This window comes from Diorhabda carinulata, chromosome 6, assembly GCF_026250575.1.
Source record: "Diorhabda carinulata isolate Delta chromosome 6, icDioCari1.1, whole genome shotgun sequence".
NCBI classification, from domain to species: domain Eukaryota; kingdom Metazoa; phylum Arthropoda; class Insecta; order Coleoptera; family Chrysomelidae; genus Diorhabda; species Diorhabda carinulata.
In genome coordinates this window covers 26,089,894-26,106,848 of record NC_079465.1, presented here as the reverse complement: position 1 = coordinate 26,106,848, position 16,955 = coordinate 26,089,894, and the positions used below count along the sequence as shown (strand labels likewise).

The 16,955-nt window shown below is 31.3% G+C and overlaps 1 protein-coding gene across 5 annotated transcripts in view; it reads right to left on the bottom strand.

Moving 5' to 3' along the window:
* Positions 1–16,955, bottom strand: part of LOC130895749 (tumor necrosis factor alpha-induced protein 8-like protein) — a 29,303-nt gene that overhangs the window by 8,376 nt on the left and 3,972 nt on the right. Inside the window, exons 2-5 of one of the 5 annotated variants that reach the window (XM_057803288.1) lie at positions 16,676–16,922; positions 10,142–10,260; positions 8,199–8,257; positions 6,117–6,271 (exon numbers count right to left, since the gene is read on the bottom strand). In XM_057803288.1, the coding sequence (XP_057659271.1) occupies positions 6,117–6,271; positions 8,199–8,211 (168 nt within the window). In that variant the 5' untranslated portion in view covers positions 8,212–8,257; positions 10,142–10,260; positions 16,676–16,922. Of the gene's footprint in view, positions 1–6,116; positions 6,272–8,198; positions 8,258–10,141; positions 10,261–10,443; positions 10,479–14,863; positions 15,043–16,675; positions 16,923–16,955 lie in introns of those variants that run through there. The other 4 variants (XM_057803289.1, XM_057803285.1, XM_057803286.1 and 1 more) reach the window with 4 other exon arrangements.

The window sequence follows — 16,955 nt, the reverse complement described above, 5'->3', positions numbered from 1 at the left end:
AGGTCGGAGAGTGAATCCACAGAGCCGGAATGGGCGACTATCAAAATAGTTTTTCAAAACTCTTTTTCGTAATTCGTTCTAATCTGGTAAAGTACCAGTAGTTTAAGGGGGACTTTTTTTCAATAATTTGAAAATGAATACGGACGTCAATCGTTAATAGAATCATTAAAAACCGTTTTATTTTCATGGTAATTAAAAATAAATGAAACTCACATTAGACAGTATAGATAAAATAACTGATAACGGTTTATCACAGGAAGTACGTCATTATATCATCAATTTAAATATACGGAAACCAATTTAGTTTATAAACTCGTTTTGAAAATGACTAATTATATAGTCGAGTCGTATTCTATCGTTCTAATGACATTTATTATAAAAATTGTAGAGATTAAAATTTTCTACAATATTGTGTTAAAAATCATATACTGAATCGTTTTTGAGATACAAGGCAGAGAGTGCTTGATTAATAAATGGGATTGGATACTAGGAAATAAGTTTCTGGAACCCATCACGATAATAGTACCACGAGATTCGAAAGAAATACTGAGTTTTAGTTCGAATTTCGTTGGGAAATGACTCGGAACCTTTGAGAGCAGATTAGGTACTGCAAAATTAACAATTGGAACCCATTACGACAATAATACCACGAGTTTCGGAAGAAATACTGAGTTTTAGTTCGAATTTCGTTAAAAAACGACTTGGAACCTTAAAGAGCAGATTAGGTACTGCAAACTAAACAACTGGAACATATCACGACAATAGTACCACGAAATTCGAAAGAAACACTGAGTTTTAGTTCGAATTTTGTTAAGAAACGACTTGGAACCTTTGAGAGCAGATTAAGTACTGCAAAATGAACAACTGGAACCCATTACGACAATAATACCACGAGATTCGAAAGAAATACTGAGTTTTAGTTCGAATTTCGTTAAAAAACGACTTGGAAACTTGGAGAGCAGATTAGGTACTGCAAAATGAGCAATTGGAACCCATTACGACAATAATACCACGAGTTTCGAAAGAAATAATGAGTTTTAGTTCGAATTTTGTTAGGAAACGACTTGGAAATCTTTGAGAGCAAATTAGGTACTGCAAAGAACCCATCACGACAATAGTACCACGAAATTCGAAAGAAACACTGAGTTTTAGTTCGAATTTTGTTAAGAAACGACTTGGAACCTTTGAGAGTAGATTAAGTACTGCAAAATGAACAACTGGAACCCATTACGACAATAATACCACGAGATTCGAAAGAAATACTGAGTTTTAGTTCGAATTTCGTTAAAAAACGACTTGGAAACTTGGAGAGCAGATTAGGTACTGCAAAATGAGCAATTGGAACCCATTACGACAATAATACCACGAGATTCGAAAGAAATACTGAGTTTTAGTTCGAATTTCGTTGGGAAATGACTCGGAACCTTTGAGAGCAGATTAAGTACTGCAAAATGAACAACTGGAACCCATTACGACAATATTACCACGAGATTCGAAAGAAATACTGAGTTTTAGTTCGAATTTTGTTAAGAAACGACTTGGAACCTTTGAGAGCAGATTAAGTACTGCAAAATGAACAACTGGAACCCATTACGACAATAATACCACGAGATTCGAAAGAAATACTGAGTTTTAGTTCGAATTTCGTTGGGAAATGACTCGGAACCTTAGAGAGCAGATTAAGTACTGCAAAATGAACAACTGGAACCCATTACGACAATATTACCACGAGATTCGAAAGAAATACTGAGTTTTAGTTCGAATTTTGTTAAGAAACGACTTGGAACCTTTGAGAGTAGATTAAGTACTGCAAAATGAACAACTGGAACCCATTACGACAATAATACCACGAGATTCGAAAGAAATACTGAGTTTTAGTTCGAATTTTGTTAAGAAACGACTTGGAACCTTTGAGAGTAGATTAAGTACTGCAAAATGAACAACTGGAACCCATTACGACAATAATACCACGAGATTCGAAAGAAATACTGAGTTTTAGTTCGAATTTCGTTAAAAAACGACTTGGAAACTTGGAGAGCAGATTAGGTACTGCAAAATGAGCAATTGGAACCCATTACGACAATAATACCACGAGATTCGAAAGAAATACTGAGTTTTAGTTCGAATTTCGTTGGGAAATGACTCGGAACCTTTGAGAGCAGATTAAGTACTGCAAAATGAACAACTGGAACCCATTACGACAATATTACCACGAGATTCGAAAGAAATACTGAGTTTTAGTTCGAATTTTGTTAAGAAACGACTTGGAACCTTTGAGAGCAGATTAAGTACTGCAAAATGAACAACTGGAACCCATTACGACAATAATACCACGAGATTCGAAAGAAATACTGAGTTTTAGTTCGAATTTCGTTGGGAAATGACTCGGAACCTTAGAGAGCAGATTAAGTACTGCAAAATGAACAACTGGAACCCATTACGACAATATTACCACGAGATTCGAAAGAAATACTGAGTTTTAGTTCGAATTTTGTTAAGAAACGACTTGGAACCTTTGAGAGCAGATTAAGTACTGCAAAATGAACAACTGGAACCCATTACGACAATAATACCACGAGATTCGAAAGAAATACTGAGTTTTAGTTCGAATTTTGTTAAGAAACGACTTGGAACCTTTGAGAGCAGATTAAGTACTGCAAAATGAACAACTGGAACCCATTACGACAATAATACCACGAGATTCGAAAGAAATACTGAGTTTTAGTTCGAATTTTGTTAAGAAACGACTTGGAACCTTTGAGAGCAGATTAAGTACTGCAAAATGAACAACTGGAACCCATTACGACAATATTACCACGAGATTCGAAAGAAAAACTGAGTTTTAGTTCGAATTTTGTTAAGAAACGACTTGGAACCTTTGAGAGCAGATTAAGTACTGCAAAATGAACAACTGGAACCCATTACGACAATAATACCACGAGATTCGAAAGAAATACTGAGTTTTAGTTCGAATTTTGTTAAGAAACGACTTGGAACCTTTGAGAGCAGATTAAGTACTGCAAAATGAACAACTGGAACCCATTACGACAATAATACCACGAGATTCGAAAGAAATACTGAGTTTTAGTTCGAATTTTGTTAAGAAACGACTTGGAACCTTTGAGAGCAGATTAAGTACTGCAAAATTAACAACTGGAACCCATAACAACAATAACACCACGAGTTTCGAAAGAAATACTGAGTTTTAGTTCGAATTTCGTTGGGAAATGACTCGGAACCTTAGAGAGCAGATTAGGTACTGCAAAATCAACAACTGAAACCCATCACGACAATAATACCACGAGTTTCGAAAGAAATACTGAGTTTTAGTTCGAATTTTGTTAAGAAACGACTTGGAACCTTTGAGAGCAGATTAAGTACTGCAAAATGAACAACTGGAACCCATTACGACAATAATACCACGAGTTTCGAAAGAAATACTGAGTTTTAGTTCGAATTTTGTTAAGAAACGACTTGGAACCTTTGAGAGCAGATTAAGTACTGCAAAATGAACAACTGGAACCCATTACGACAATAATACCACGAGATTCGAAAGAAATACTGAGTTTTAGTTCGAATTTCGTTGGGAAATGACTCGGAACCTTAGAGAGCAGATTAAGTACTGCAAAATGAACAACTGGAACCCATTACGACAATATTACCACGAGATTCGAAAGAAATACTGAGTTTTAGTTCGAATTTTGTTAAGAAACGACTTGGAACCTTTGAGAGCAGATTAAGTACTGCAAAATGAACAACTGGAACCCATTATGACAATAATACCACGAGATTCGAAAGAAATACTGAGTTTTAGTTCGAATTTTGTTAAGAAACGACTTGGAACCTTTGAGAGCAGATTAAGTACTGCAAAATGAACAACTGGAACCCATTACGACAATAATACCACGAGATTCGAAAGAAATACTGAGTTTTAGTTCGAATTTTGTTAAGAAACGACTTGGAACCTTTGAGAGCAGATTAAGTACTGCAAAATGAACAACTGGAACCCATTACGACAATAATACCACGAGATTCGAAAGAAATACTGAGTTTTAGTTCGAATTTCGTTGGGAAATGACTCGGAACCTTAGAGAGCAGATTAAGTACTGCAAAATGAACAACTGGAACCCATTACGACAATAATACCACGAGATTCGAAAGAAATACTGAGTTTTAGTTCGAATTTTGTTAAGAAACGACTTGGAACCTTTGAGAGCAGATTAAGTACTGCAAAATGAACAACTGGAACCCATTACGACAATAATACCACGAGATTCGAAAGAAATACTGAGTTTTAGTTCGAATTTTGTTAAGAAACGACTTGGAACCTTTGAGAGCAGATTAAGTACTGCAAAATTAACAACTGGAACCCATAACAACAATAACACCACGAGTTTCGAAAGAAATACTGAGTTTTAGTTCGAATTTCGTTGGGAAATGACTCGGAACCTTAGAGAGCAGATTAGGTACTGCAAAATCAACAACTGAAACCCATCACGACAATAATATTTCTTCACACTATTAGGTACTAAAAATATCAACAAACCAAAGTATCAATAATTTTTTTAAAAAAGCTAATATTTTGACGGGAGAATTTTCGTTTGAAAATTGGGGTGTTTTTTCGATATTATGTCAAAATAACGTGAAAAAATAAATATTTTAAATCGAATAAACTACAGTGTATATGGGACATGAAAAGGAAACTTTCCACAAAATTTCGTGAAAAAAAAATGTTTTTTGTAAAAGATAAAAATAAAAAACCAAGAACTGAGTTTTATCAATTTTTCACATAAATTTTGAGGTTATGTGAAAAAATTGAAAATACAAAAGTTGTAGATCTTCTTATTACCTACAACTTCGCTATTTGACTTTTTTCCATAGGACTTATAGTTTTGCCGAAAATTGAGATAAATGGTTTTTTATTCTTCAACCCCCCTTCCCTTCCCTTCCCGATCTCAGGTCAACCGTAAAGTATTTTTCCTTTCAATTTTATCATATTTTTATTATTTTTAAAGGCTTCTACCCTGGTCTTTATAGGAAATGAGATATTTATTAAAAAAAAACAAACTGATTTTTTCGACTTTTCACCTTGAATATCACAAGCAAACACGAAAATTATGAGACGACTTTAACAATGTCCAGATAAAACTTTTTTTCCAAATTTATAACTAATTATGTAACATTTCGAGCTCGACCCTATTTTTTTGACCCAAGTGACTGGACTAATACTGAATTAGCAGAAATCATTAAATTTTCTCAAACAACTTTGAAAAAAAAATGTATTCAAACAATCAAGGTTGACTAGATTTTTGTTATTCATACTATGATTCATTCAAAATTATTTATAGATCTTAAAAAAAATACAATGCTGCACAAATATAATACCGAAAATTATTAAATTGAAAAATTTCAAAAAAAAAGTATTTCTGGATGGTTCTAATATATTTTTGTCACTTTACACTAATTAATTTTACTTGGAAGCCCTTTTTTCGGAAAAAATCCAATGTTTCGACTTGAATTTTCGTTTCTATGGTATAAATGTCTGAATTTAATCCATTACGACGTATCGACGAAAAAAATTTAATTCAAAAATACGTAAACATCGATTTTCAATACCAGCGAACTTTTAATAAGCACTGGCTCCCACCTTGCAGATATCTTCTTCGTAACTCTTATCGTCCAACACGATTAAAGGTCAAAACTTCTTTTTGATTAAGACTATAGATAATTTTTTACGATTCTAGCTACGTGCCGGATGCTACTGAACGTCCGTAAGATAACGGACCACACGCGAACCTCAAAAAAAATTAACAACCCACCAGATCCATATCTCACAACTTGATATTCAATTTAATTATTAAATTCATTTACAAAACGTCGCCACTAAAACGATTTTTCACTTTAAGGCGGTTTTGTCCGAGTTGATGCCCTAAATCCTGCTCTGCATACTGTAATAAAATCCCATAAACAGGGCCGGCTTTCAATTCGCGATAATATACAAAATATCGAAATATTTTTACATTAACAAAACATACGTCAATATTTTGGTTAATTCTGACTTTGATTTTCATAAATATTACCGGGGATGTACGTAAAACAATTCGATAAATACTTACGTATTGTTTAGCAAGTCTGTAGAGGTTATCCAATAAAGAAGCCGTTGTATCGTCGATAAACACTTTGGCGATGTTCTTTCCCGCCATTCTGGATAATATCTTTTTCTGAGCACGAAGCCCGATGTCTCTTGCCTTGAAAGCGCTTTCTGTCATGACTGCAAATCGTAATTACTGCTGTAGAAAAATTTTTCGATGGTTTCGCATCAATTTGTAGTTTTTTCTAAACGAACTCAACTATATATATTTATAAATATTGAATTCAGATAAGATAAAATATTCTCAAGATACGACAAATAAACAGAGATATCGTTAAGATAAGGCACTAATGAAAATCTAATTACAGAAATTCAGATTGTAGACGCGGCTTTGAGTGATTTGTAACTAAATAAGATAGTTTAGGTGGAAAGAAGAAGAATTTTCCAACCAACCACAAAACTAACCTCCCCCCACTTGATAATAAATTGATATTTTGAATTCGTCAAAAGAGAAAAATTGGGGTCAATCGCACAACGTAAATCTCGTCAAAAGTGTGTTTATAATGTAACAAAAATCATTTAACGGTTCATAATTATTATTGACCTATTCAAATTTAAAAAACAACGAAGATTTTTCCACAATTTTCGGAAAATATCCCAATTTGGAAAAACGCCCAATTAAATCACTAAGAAATAAATATGGACAACTTAATACAAGTCGTATTCTTACAAATTGACTTCACCTCGTAAATTCCAAACGTGTTGTTATAGACTGCCTCCACCTATAAGCATTATTACAAACTGATCCAGCCTCGTAATCTGAGTAATCTTACAGTTTGTCTCCACCTCGTGATCTGAATATTGTTAAAAATTGATCTCACCTCGTCATCTAAGTAGTCTCTCAATTTTACTCCACCTTCTAACTCCAATCGTATTATAAACTGCCTCTATTTCGTAATCTCACTAATTTTTTAAATTGACTCCACCTCGCGATCTAAGTATTCATAAAAACTACCTCCACCTCGTAATCTGAGTATTCTTACAAACTGACTCCACCTCGTAATCAGAGTATATTCTCTAGTTTGCTCCACCTTCTAAATCAATTGCCCATACATCGTAATCAGAGTAATCTTACATATTGACTCCACCTCGTAATCTGAGTATTCTTACAAACTGACTCCACCTCGTAATCAGAGTATATTCTCTAGTTTGCTCCACCTTCTAAATCAATTGCCCATACATCGTAATCAGAGTAATCTTATATATTGACTCCACCTCGTAATCTGAGTATTTTTACAAACTGACTCCACCTCGTAATCAGAGTATATTCTCTAGTTTGCTCCACCTTCTAAATCAATTGCCCATACATCGTAATCAGAGTAATCTTACATATTGACTCCACCTCGTAATCTGAGTATTCTTACAAACTGACTCCACCTCGTAATCAGAGTATATTCTCTAGTTTGCTCCACCTTCTAAATCAATTGCCCATACATCGTAATCAGAGTAATCTTATATATTGACTCCACCTCGTAATCTGAGTATGTTTACAAACTGACTCCACCTCGTAATCAGAGTATATTCTCTAGTTTGCTCCACCTTCTAAATCAATTGCCCATACATCGTAATCAGAGTAATCTTACATATTGACTCCACCTCATAATCTGAGTATTGTTAAAAATAGACTCCACCTCGTAATCCGAATATTGTTAAAAATAGACTCCACCTCGTAATCTTTCAACTTAACTTTCCCTAGTAAATCAACAAACTGACTCCACCTCGTAATATCAAGTTTCTTACAAATTCACCTCACCCCGTAATCCAAAACATTTGCCTACATTTCGATGTTACTTCAAACCAAATTTTTTTCTCACTAACTGAATCCACCTCGTAATCTAATTATTTTTACAAATTACTCCCCCCTTTAATAAACCAAGTTTTACTTTTATAAACTACCCTCGAAATCAAATTAACATTACCTCGTAATCCAAGACCTATAGTGACAAATTGATGCTACCTCGTATATTAAATCGTTTATAGTTTCTAATCTATTTGCATAATAAAATAAAAATTAAAAATAAAAAAAAAATTACAAACAAAAACTTACTTGTATTCAACATCTAGAACAGAGGCTCAATGATACAAAATCAGGAAAAGCAAACATTCCTATAAAAATAAAAAAACAAAAACCGAACGTAAATAAACGATCAAACATAAACGGGAAGAAATAAAAACAAAACGAACAGTAGTAATAAAAAAAATAGAGTCGATACTTTGATGAGAAACATATTTCAAACTGGCGTGAATCGTAAACCACGTAAATTTAATACCAGTGTTGATAAGTGAACAGAAATTGAATTTTAGGCCAGATTAAGATCGTTAATAAACTGAAAAATAATCAAAACTGATTTCATTTTAAACGATTAGAACGCTAGTCAGACAAATCAATTTCGACGATAGGAAAGATTCGAGATTTTAGATTTGACAACGCTGTTTCGTTAGACAGCTGACATTTAAATCGAGGTTAATTATAAATCAACGTTTCAAATTGAATTAATTTGTTTATCAAACTAATAACTTTGTATTATGCGTTTTCTCTTTCATGTTTTTTTTTTCATATTACCAAGATTCCTCTATCTATCTTTAAACTTGTTGGTGTTTTATTTAATTATGACGTAATCTCGTTCGTCTTCGTTTTTTAAATATTCAGTTTACCTTCATTCCAATGAACAATTTCTTCTTTTTTGCTCGTATAATTTTAATTTTCCGCTTGTTAGATACTTTTTTTTATCATGTACGACCTTTTTATAGCTCTTTCGTCTTCTTTCCTTATTTATATACAAACTTTGATAGGTTTTTCGTTTTCTTTTTTAATCATATTCAGTTTTTCTAAATTTCAATGAATAATTTCTTCTTTTTACTGATATATTTTCAATTTCCTGCATATATTTTAACTAGTAAGCTACTTTTTTAATCATATATTAAAATTTTAGACTCTTTTGTCCTCTTTTTTACTAACATCCACTTTTTCAATGTTCCAATGAACAATTTCTTCTTGTTACTTTTTCATTGTCAATTTGCCGCTTATATTTTGGCTTGCTAGGTATTTTATTTTAATAATATACGAACATTTTATAACCTCTATCGTCTACTTTTTTTATGTTTATTCAGTTTGTACACATTCCAATGAATAATTTCTTCCTTTTACTCGTATATTTTCAATTTCTCGCATATATGTTTCTTATCAGGTACTTTTTTATCATATACGTACATTTTATAGTCACTATCGTCTTCTTTTTTATGTATACTCAGCTTGGGAATAATTCAACGAAGAATTTCTTCTTTTTTATATATATTTTCAATTTCCCTCAGATATTTCAGTTTATAAGAAGGTTTTATAGTCTCTATCATCTTCTTTTTTATTTATATTTCGCTGGGCTATAGTCCAATGAAGAATTTCTTCTTTTATATTTTTCCTATATCGTACATATACTTCAGCTTTTTAGTTACTTTGTTAATCATAATCGCAAATTTTATTGTCTCTGTCGTCTTCTTTTTTTATGTATATTCAACTTGGGAATAATCCAACGAAGAATTTCTTCTTTTTTGCTTAGATATGTTCAATTTCCCGCATATATTATATTTTTTATTAAAAACAAAGTTTTGTAGTCCATCTTTTTTTAATTTATATTCAGTTTTTCTACAATTCAATCAAGAATTTCTTCTTTTCGCTCATAAATATATTAAATTCAACGCATATAATGAAGTTAGTTATAATTTTCGATCTTTTTGAATGTCAAGGTCATCCCATCTGCGATTTTCCAATATATTTCTTGATATTTTAATATCTAGTATGCTTTTTATTTCATTATTATACAAATTCATTTCAATAATATATTCTTTTGATGTTTTAATAATTATAACCGAAATTTGACAACAATTAATCAATTTTAATCGATCATATTCTGGCCTAAGAGCTTCCCGTCGACATTACACAAGATAACAATTTCTTAAAATAAAATACTGAAGCGGTTTGTTGTTAAAACTTACAAAGGCAATTACTGCATTCTGTAGCCACGTATTGATAAATTATCCAACTTTCAAGCTCCACCATGGTCGACATATTTAGGCAAGAATATCGGCAGTGAGTTGGTTTAGATTTAGACCATCTGAAATTGAAGATAATACATACCTGTACAGTTTTACGTTTTCTTAAATTCTTCTCATTTAATAAAATATATAGTCAAAATTTGAAATGTACGAGTTTCGTTTTCAAAATTTCAATCCTACGTTCGTATAAACATATTTAAATGAAGAATCTTATCATCCTAACGAAATTTGAATATATATACCCGATTAAACAAAAACACCTTCACAAGTAGAATGTCTAAAAGGAAACGCTACCACTGCCACAATCAATCAAAATATACGTAAAACGAAGCCACTCACCGTTTTGTGGCACAAGCCATTATATTATAGTACAGTCAAATTTATAAAAAATATCAACAGTTGCAGCAAAATACACGTTATATAGTCAAAAAACGTAAACTAACTGGTTATTTCAATGAAAATAATTCACCCTTTACAAATATTTACTTCACTTGTATTAAAAAATGTGAAAGTACGTTAAGTCAATTAAAATGTGTATAGATATAAGCAAAAAGACATAATGGTGTGTGTACAGTACAAGTACGAGTAACATTTAAAAAAGAAGAGAATAGACGTCACTTGTCATTTGTCAATATATGGAGGGAAGTACTTGTTGCTATAAGTTTCATAAAATAAAAATATATTAATAATGAAATAAATCATGAAAGATACATTAAGTTTTTTTTTAAAAAAAAAAAACACGATTCACTCTAATGATTTATACGAGGGTTACTTCTTCAGGTGTAGAGAAACGTTGACCTCGCAAATTATTTTTAATCTAAGAGTATAAGAGAACATCGTCGGGAGCCAAACAAGGTCTGTTCGGAGGATGACCTTAACCTAACCTAACCAAAAGTCGATGCGAGTTGATCGGCACCGTTCCTAAATGACGTATGACAATACATTAACCAATAAAAATGTCAAACTTTATGTCAGATTTGACATAATCACATCAGTGTTGCCATATATCAAAATTTAAGTAGCAGCCCTCGTATAAAGAAAATACAGGTTTTATATCTTAGATGCCTTCTAGAATTTCTAAAGAAAAATATATTCTATCGAAGTATAACTTGAAAAGAAATCCGAATTTTTAGTGAATAATTTTTCGCTAATACTAATAATTAATCAAATATTTGACTGTACTATAATCAGAATATTCAGACGACCGTTATGACTCGAGGGTCTTGTATATATTTGTCTCACCTGGCAGACCAGCTGTAATACGTCCTTTACCTCGTTCAAAAGTTCCCCAGACGCGAAATAAAGAAAAAAAAGTAACCGTCTTATTTTATTTTCTAACGAATTTCACAGCTGTGTTTGAGGCAATCATAGTATCAAGTACAACAAGGTGCATTTCCTTTTTTACGTTATTTATATAACAAAATAAAAAAGTTCGCGGGGAAATTTTGTATTAGTACTTCAAAGGATTAAATATTTAGTAAACAAAGTCGATTTTTAATGGATAAACGCTATTCGTCACTTGCTCGATAGCATCCAACCTTGAAGTAGTTAGTTTTCAAACCGCTAGATAGCCTATAAGGGGGGCGAATCAGTTTGGGTTTGGTGGAAAAACGTTTCATGTTGGCAGCGCTGATACCCACGTTGTATTGTTAATGTGAAGTTTCATAGTGTGTTTGCATTGTTGTCTACTCATCTCCCATCATGAATATATCGGCTAGTGATTTAGAAATAGAGATTTCATTGCACCAAATAAATAATAATCTCAACTCAATTCGTTTCAATTATAAGCACTAAGGAATATCGCGTCGTTTTGATCTTTAGACGTTTTTCACCGTGAAAATATAATATAATCGATGTTTAGTAAGAAAATCAACTTAAAATTACTTCTCTAGCTTCCCAAAACACGGTAAACAACAACTGACGGTGTAGAGCTGTGTCGTCGGAACCATATCGTGCCGAGTCGAATCAGATCGGTCCCGATCAATGTCAATCGAATCAAGAGCAACAGTGTGGACGTGTCGATAAAATTTATCGCGCGTTTATATTTGAACCATCCTCGTACAATAAAATAAAATAATTTCCTCACTAAATTTAACATGATTCGATTTCGAATACCTCAAGATTTAATGATTATTCAGGTTGCGTAGTTGCCAGATTTTATTTTCATTATGAGAAATATTACAATATCCATTATTTAGTTTTTATGATTACATATAAATATTAGTACAAGAAAATGTTCTTGAAAGCTCAGAGTATTTAAATTGACATCTAGCAAGTATACAGGGTCATCTACTTTTCTAGAAGCTGAATAGTAAACGATACAAGACCAAGTCTCAAGTAAATAGAAAGAAGAAGAAGAAGACTACAATATATAAGCGGTTTGTCATTGTTATAGTTATTATTTAGCGACAGTAGCAATTCTAGATTGGACTAATTCACTTTTATACATTATCCAACGACTTTTTTCATTTTAAAAAATAGCAAATATTCAAAAAACCGTGTGAAAAGTTTTTATACAACCGATTACGAACCAGTTTAAATTAGCAACCAGAATTTTCAGATTTAATATCATCGGAGAAAGGAGAAAATTTTAGTATCTTCAATAGTGGATTAATAAACATGAAATTTTATTATTCCGCCAATCACGCAAATGCTTTTGATATGACAGATTGGCGAATTCGTAGGGCGTGTTACCATCATTGATTTTTTTTTCAATTATGCATATATACCACTACATGAAACATAAAAGTCCTGAATTTGAGGCGGTTCGTTTGTAATATAAGGCAAACTATAGTTTGTTGAAGAGAAAAATAAAGTTTGATCATCGTTTCCAATTTTATACAGCAGGTTTGATTGATGTCGATGTAATGAGCTCAAAATAGGTGTACCAGAGAAATTTTATTCTTTTGACAGGCCAAAAGATCCTTTTCGAGTATGTAGGACCACCGGTCAAAAGTTATTGCCCACCCTCTAGTTTGCGATATCCACGATAAATCGTTGTAACTCCTAACTTTCAGTGCGCAATTTTGGTATTATCTGTAATAATTTCGAAAAATAATCGTCGTCTATTTGATCCCGTTCGTTTTCCAGGATACTCCAAAGATGTACAGAGCCCACAACAATTCAATTGGGTTGGGGTGTCTTTTACGGCTAAATCATTACTTTCAGTACATTATTTCTTCCGAATTTCTCTGTACACAACAAAACGTACAACATTTTTTATATTTTACCAAGTCTCCCGACGCCCTTCCTTCAAAAAATCCTTTCAAAGCTTCTGGTTTGTTGCAATGCTACGGCTACTTTTGCATAGACTATGAAGACTTGCGATTAATGCATGAATTTCAACCGATACTTTCTTGGTTTTACCCATTTTAAAACTTAAAAGTGTGAATTTTCGCGAACGAAAACAATTAGTATACGAACTACACAAAAAGATGTGGTAAAATTATTAATCACAGCACCTTCTTAGTCTCAAAGGACTAAACTTCAATCATAAACACCGAAAAAATAGTTCACAATTAAAGAATAATAAACAAATAAGCTGTTACTTACAAAATATTTTACCGATAGTTTAATTTCGATTAATCATACTGTATATTAAAATTGCACACGCAGTAAAATATTTATTTATATTATGATATCTATAGCATCGGGTTTATATTTCATGCGTAATATCATAAACATCTTTCAAATTTCTATAATTATAATTTATTACGTCATAATATATAATAGTGTCCGATTGACAAACTTTTACAAGTCCAAGTATTACAAATTACCGTCAAATAATTTTTTACACATCAAAGGTAGTTTTTATAAAAAAAAAAATGATTATATACATCATAAATTGAAATAAATTAAGTGTATATTTAATATTACGAACTCCAATCAGAACGCGGTGACGTCTCTAATTACTTTTCAATATTACTAATTTCGTTTTCAATCGGTTATAGTTCAGAAAACACCATACAACAATGAATCACCATCTAAATCGAATCAAATTTTATTACCAATAATGAGTGTATTGTATTTCTGCGTAATTTCAAACAATTAAATTTATTTTTGTTCATAAACTAAACAAAGGGAAAAAAGCAGAATGTATTTATTCATTACATTAAGTTAATAACATTTAAATCAATATTTCATAAGAAATTTAAATCTGGCAACACTGCAATACCGAGTATTAGTGTACAGCGAACTAAAGATATATATGGAGGGAAAATTTATCAAAGTACAAAGATACGAATACAAGTCCTGTTTTAAAAAAATCATACTGTGTACTAAAATAGAAATTATATACAAAAAAGTAGTAAAAACACCTGAAAATACTGAGTATAACGAATTGGAGGGAAAGAAACAGTAAAAGAATAAATGTGGTAAACATCACACCACATCAATCTATAAAATAGGCAAACGGAAACTCTTTTTAAGAAGTTTAGTACTTATTAATAAACATAAATGTAAAAAAAAACAAGTTGTTAGCTTCTAAAATACGTTAAGAATCAAATCAACAGGCGTCAAGATGAAATTTTAGATACTAATTTTTGTTTATATTCATAATCTACTATTAACCATATTTTATATTATTCTTTTATCAAAATAAATATGCATAGTATCCACGTTTACAATAATATATTTTAATATTTTAAAAACGAAAATATTTACCATTTATCTAAAGTTTTTTAATTGAAATCCACACTAAAATAATCACTGTATAAACTATCTTGATAACAAGAAGAAAAAATCCGAGAAATTAATAACCACAAGTTTAAAAATAATTCACGGAGAAGTTAAACCCAGTGCATACTCTAACAACACTGAAATACTAACATCCAACAAGACCGCGTCTAGCGAAAATGAAAAATAAGATCATCATAATATTGCCTACAAGAATTCATGTAGAGTCCACTCCCTACCATATAAACGCAGACACGGACTTGGTATTTTAGTACCGAACGTAAAGTTAATATAAATTACTTTTCATTTCGTTACTAACTAGACAGATATTAATGTTTTAAATTTAATAATAAAACATTATTCACCATGTTTTAATTTTGATTACAGTAGACCAAATGATCAATATAAAAAAGAAGAAGTTTGACAGGGAAATAATAACCTCTCGAGATAAAAAAAGAAGATATTATACTGAGCATAAACAAAATATATTAATATAATGTAATAAGTTCAGAAATATAAAAGTGGATACACTAATTTAAAAAAATGAATTATTCTTGATGTAATCTTACGAGGTATGATCAAAAAATACGACGAATGAAAAATTCAGTTTGGTTCGGTCTCAAAACAGATAAAAATTTGCAAAAAAGGAAAAATTTGATTGTTTGAACAGACGATTGAGGTACTGAGACATTTGGGAAACAATATGTGAAGAAAGAGACCATAAAAATGAACTAACTGCTTTCTTCTCCATAATAACAACATATCGTACCAAAACTCGCTTTTTATCCACTAGTTTTTGGCCACTAAAAATCTGTTTGTCAATATCCACCTTATTCACCAGATTTAGTACAATGTGTTTAAAGTGATCCCAACCATGGATTCAACGTTAGTGTATTAGTAGTCAGGAGATTAGTTCATATTTTGTGTTAAATTTTCATTTTATTTTTAATAATTCACTACATTTTGTATCAATCCCAATTATAGTTTGCCACATGTCTTCTTTTTTAACTAGTCAAATGCTTTTTCTATATAAATAAAGTTAAGTAAAACGAACTAAAATCTTCAAAAGATTCTATGAACAAATACGAGCAATTTCGCCGAAGAAATTTCGAAATATTGGTTGAAAAAAAAAAATGAAAATTTTCAACTAGTTTTAAAAACGATGTTTATCCAGTAAATGTTTGATAATAAAAAGTTTCGAGTATAATACGGTCCTGTATAAAATAATCTGGAAGATTATGTTCTACACAGGTTATATTTAATGATGAATTTGATTCTAGGAAGACTTTTCATTTAAAAAAAACTGTATATTTATCGATTTGTTACACACCTAGTCAAAAAAGTACACGTTTCATGAGAAAAAAGTACCGAAACTAATAATGAAAAATTCCTTCTTAATTATCATAGGAAATTGCTGGAAAATTAGCTTTAAATGAGAAAATATAAAAGCGAGTCCCTTATTAAGTCATGAATTGAGCTTCTGTGTTCACCTTGTCTGGGTCATTGATAGATAAAAATGTGCCAAGGTTGTTGATATTCCACTAGTTTCTAGCGTTATTTATGGGATTTTTATTCAAAAAAATATATAAAACAAAACGGATTTGTTAAAACACACCCGAAAAGTAACGAAATCACGCAATCATTTGAGTAATTTCGAGAAAACGCCTATGTATTTTGCAACATTGAAAAGACAATAAAAATAATAGTAAGTAATTATACTACACATAAACTGGTGTTACAGTACTAACATTTAACTAAAAAAATCTATTATTTAAGAATTAAAAATTATTAGGTACTTACCTGAAGCATGAAAATTGATTTGTTGTGAATTGTTGACAGCAAGTAGGTAAATTAGATTGTTGTTATAGCAACGGATATTGCGCCTACTGAATCTAAAGACTGCCGTAAAATATTACTCGAAATATATTGGATTCATTTTAGCTTAGCTTCGTTTTATATTTAAAGGTATCATCATTTCATCTTTCGTGTTTTTACGAAGTTTTATTTGATTTTTTTCCATAATCAATACCATGTTTACGAAACTGAACTGTAAGTTGAGTTAAAAAAGAAGAAGTAATAT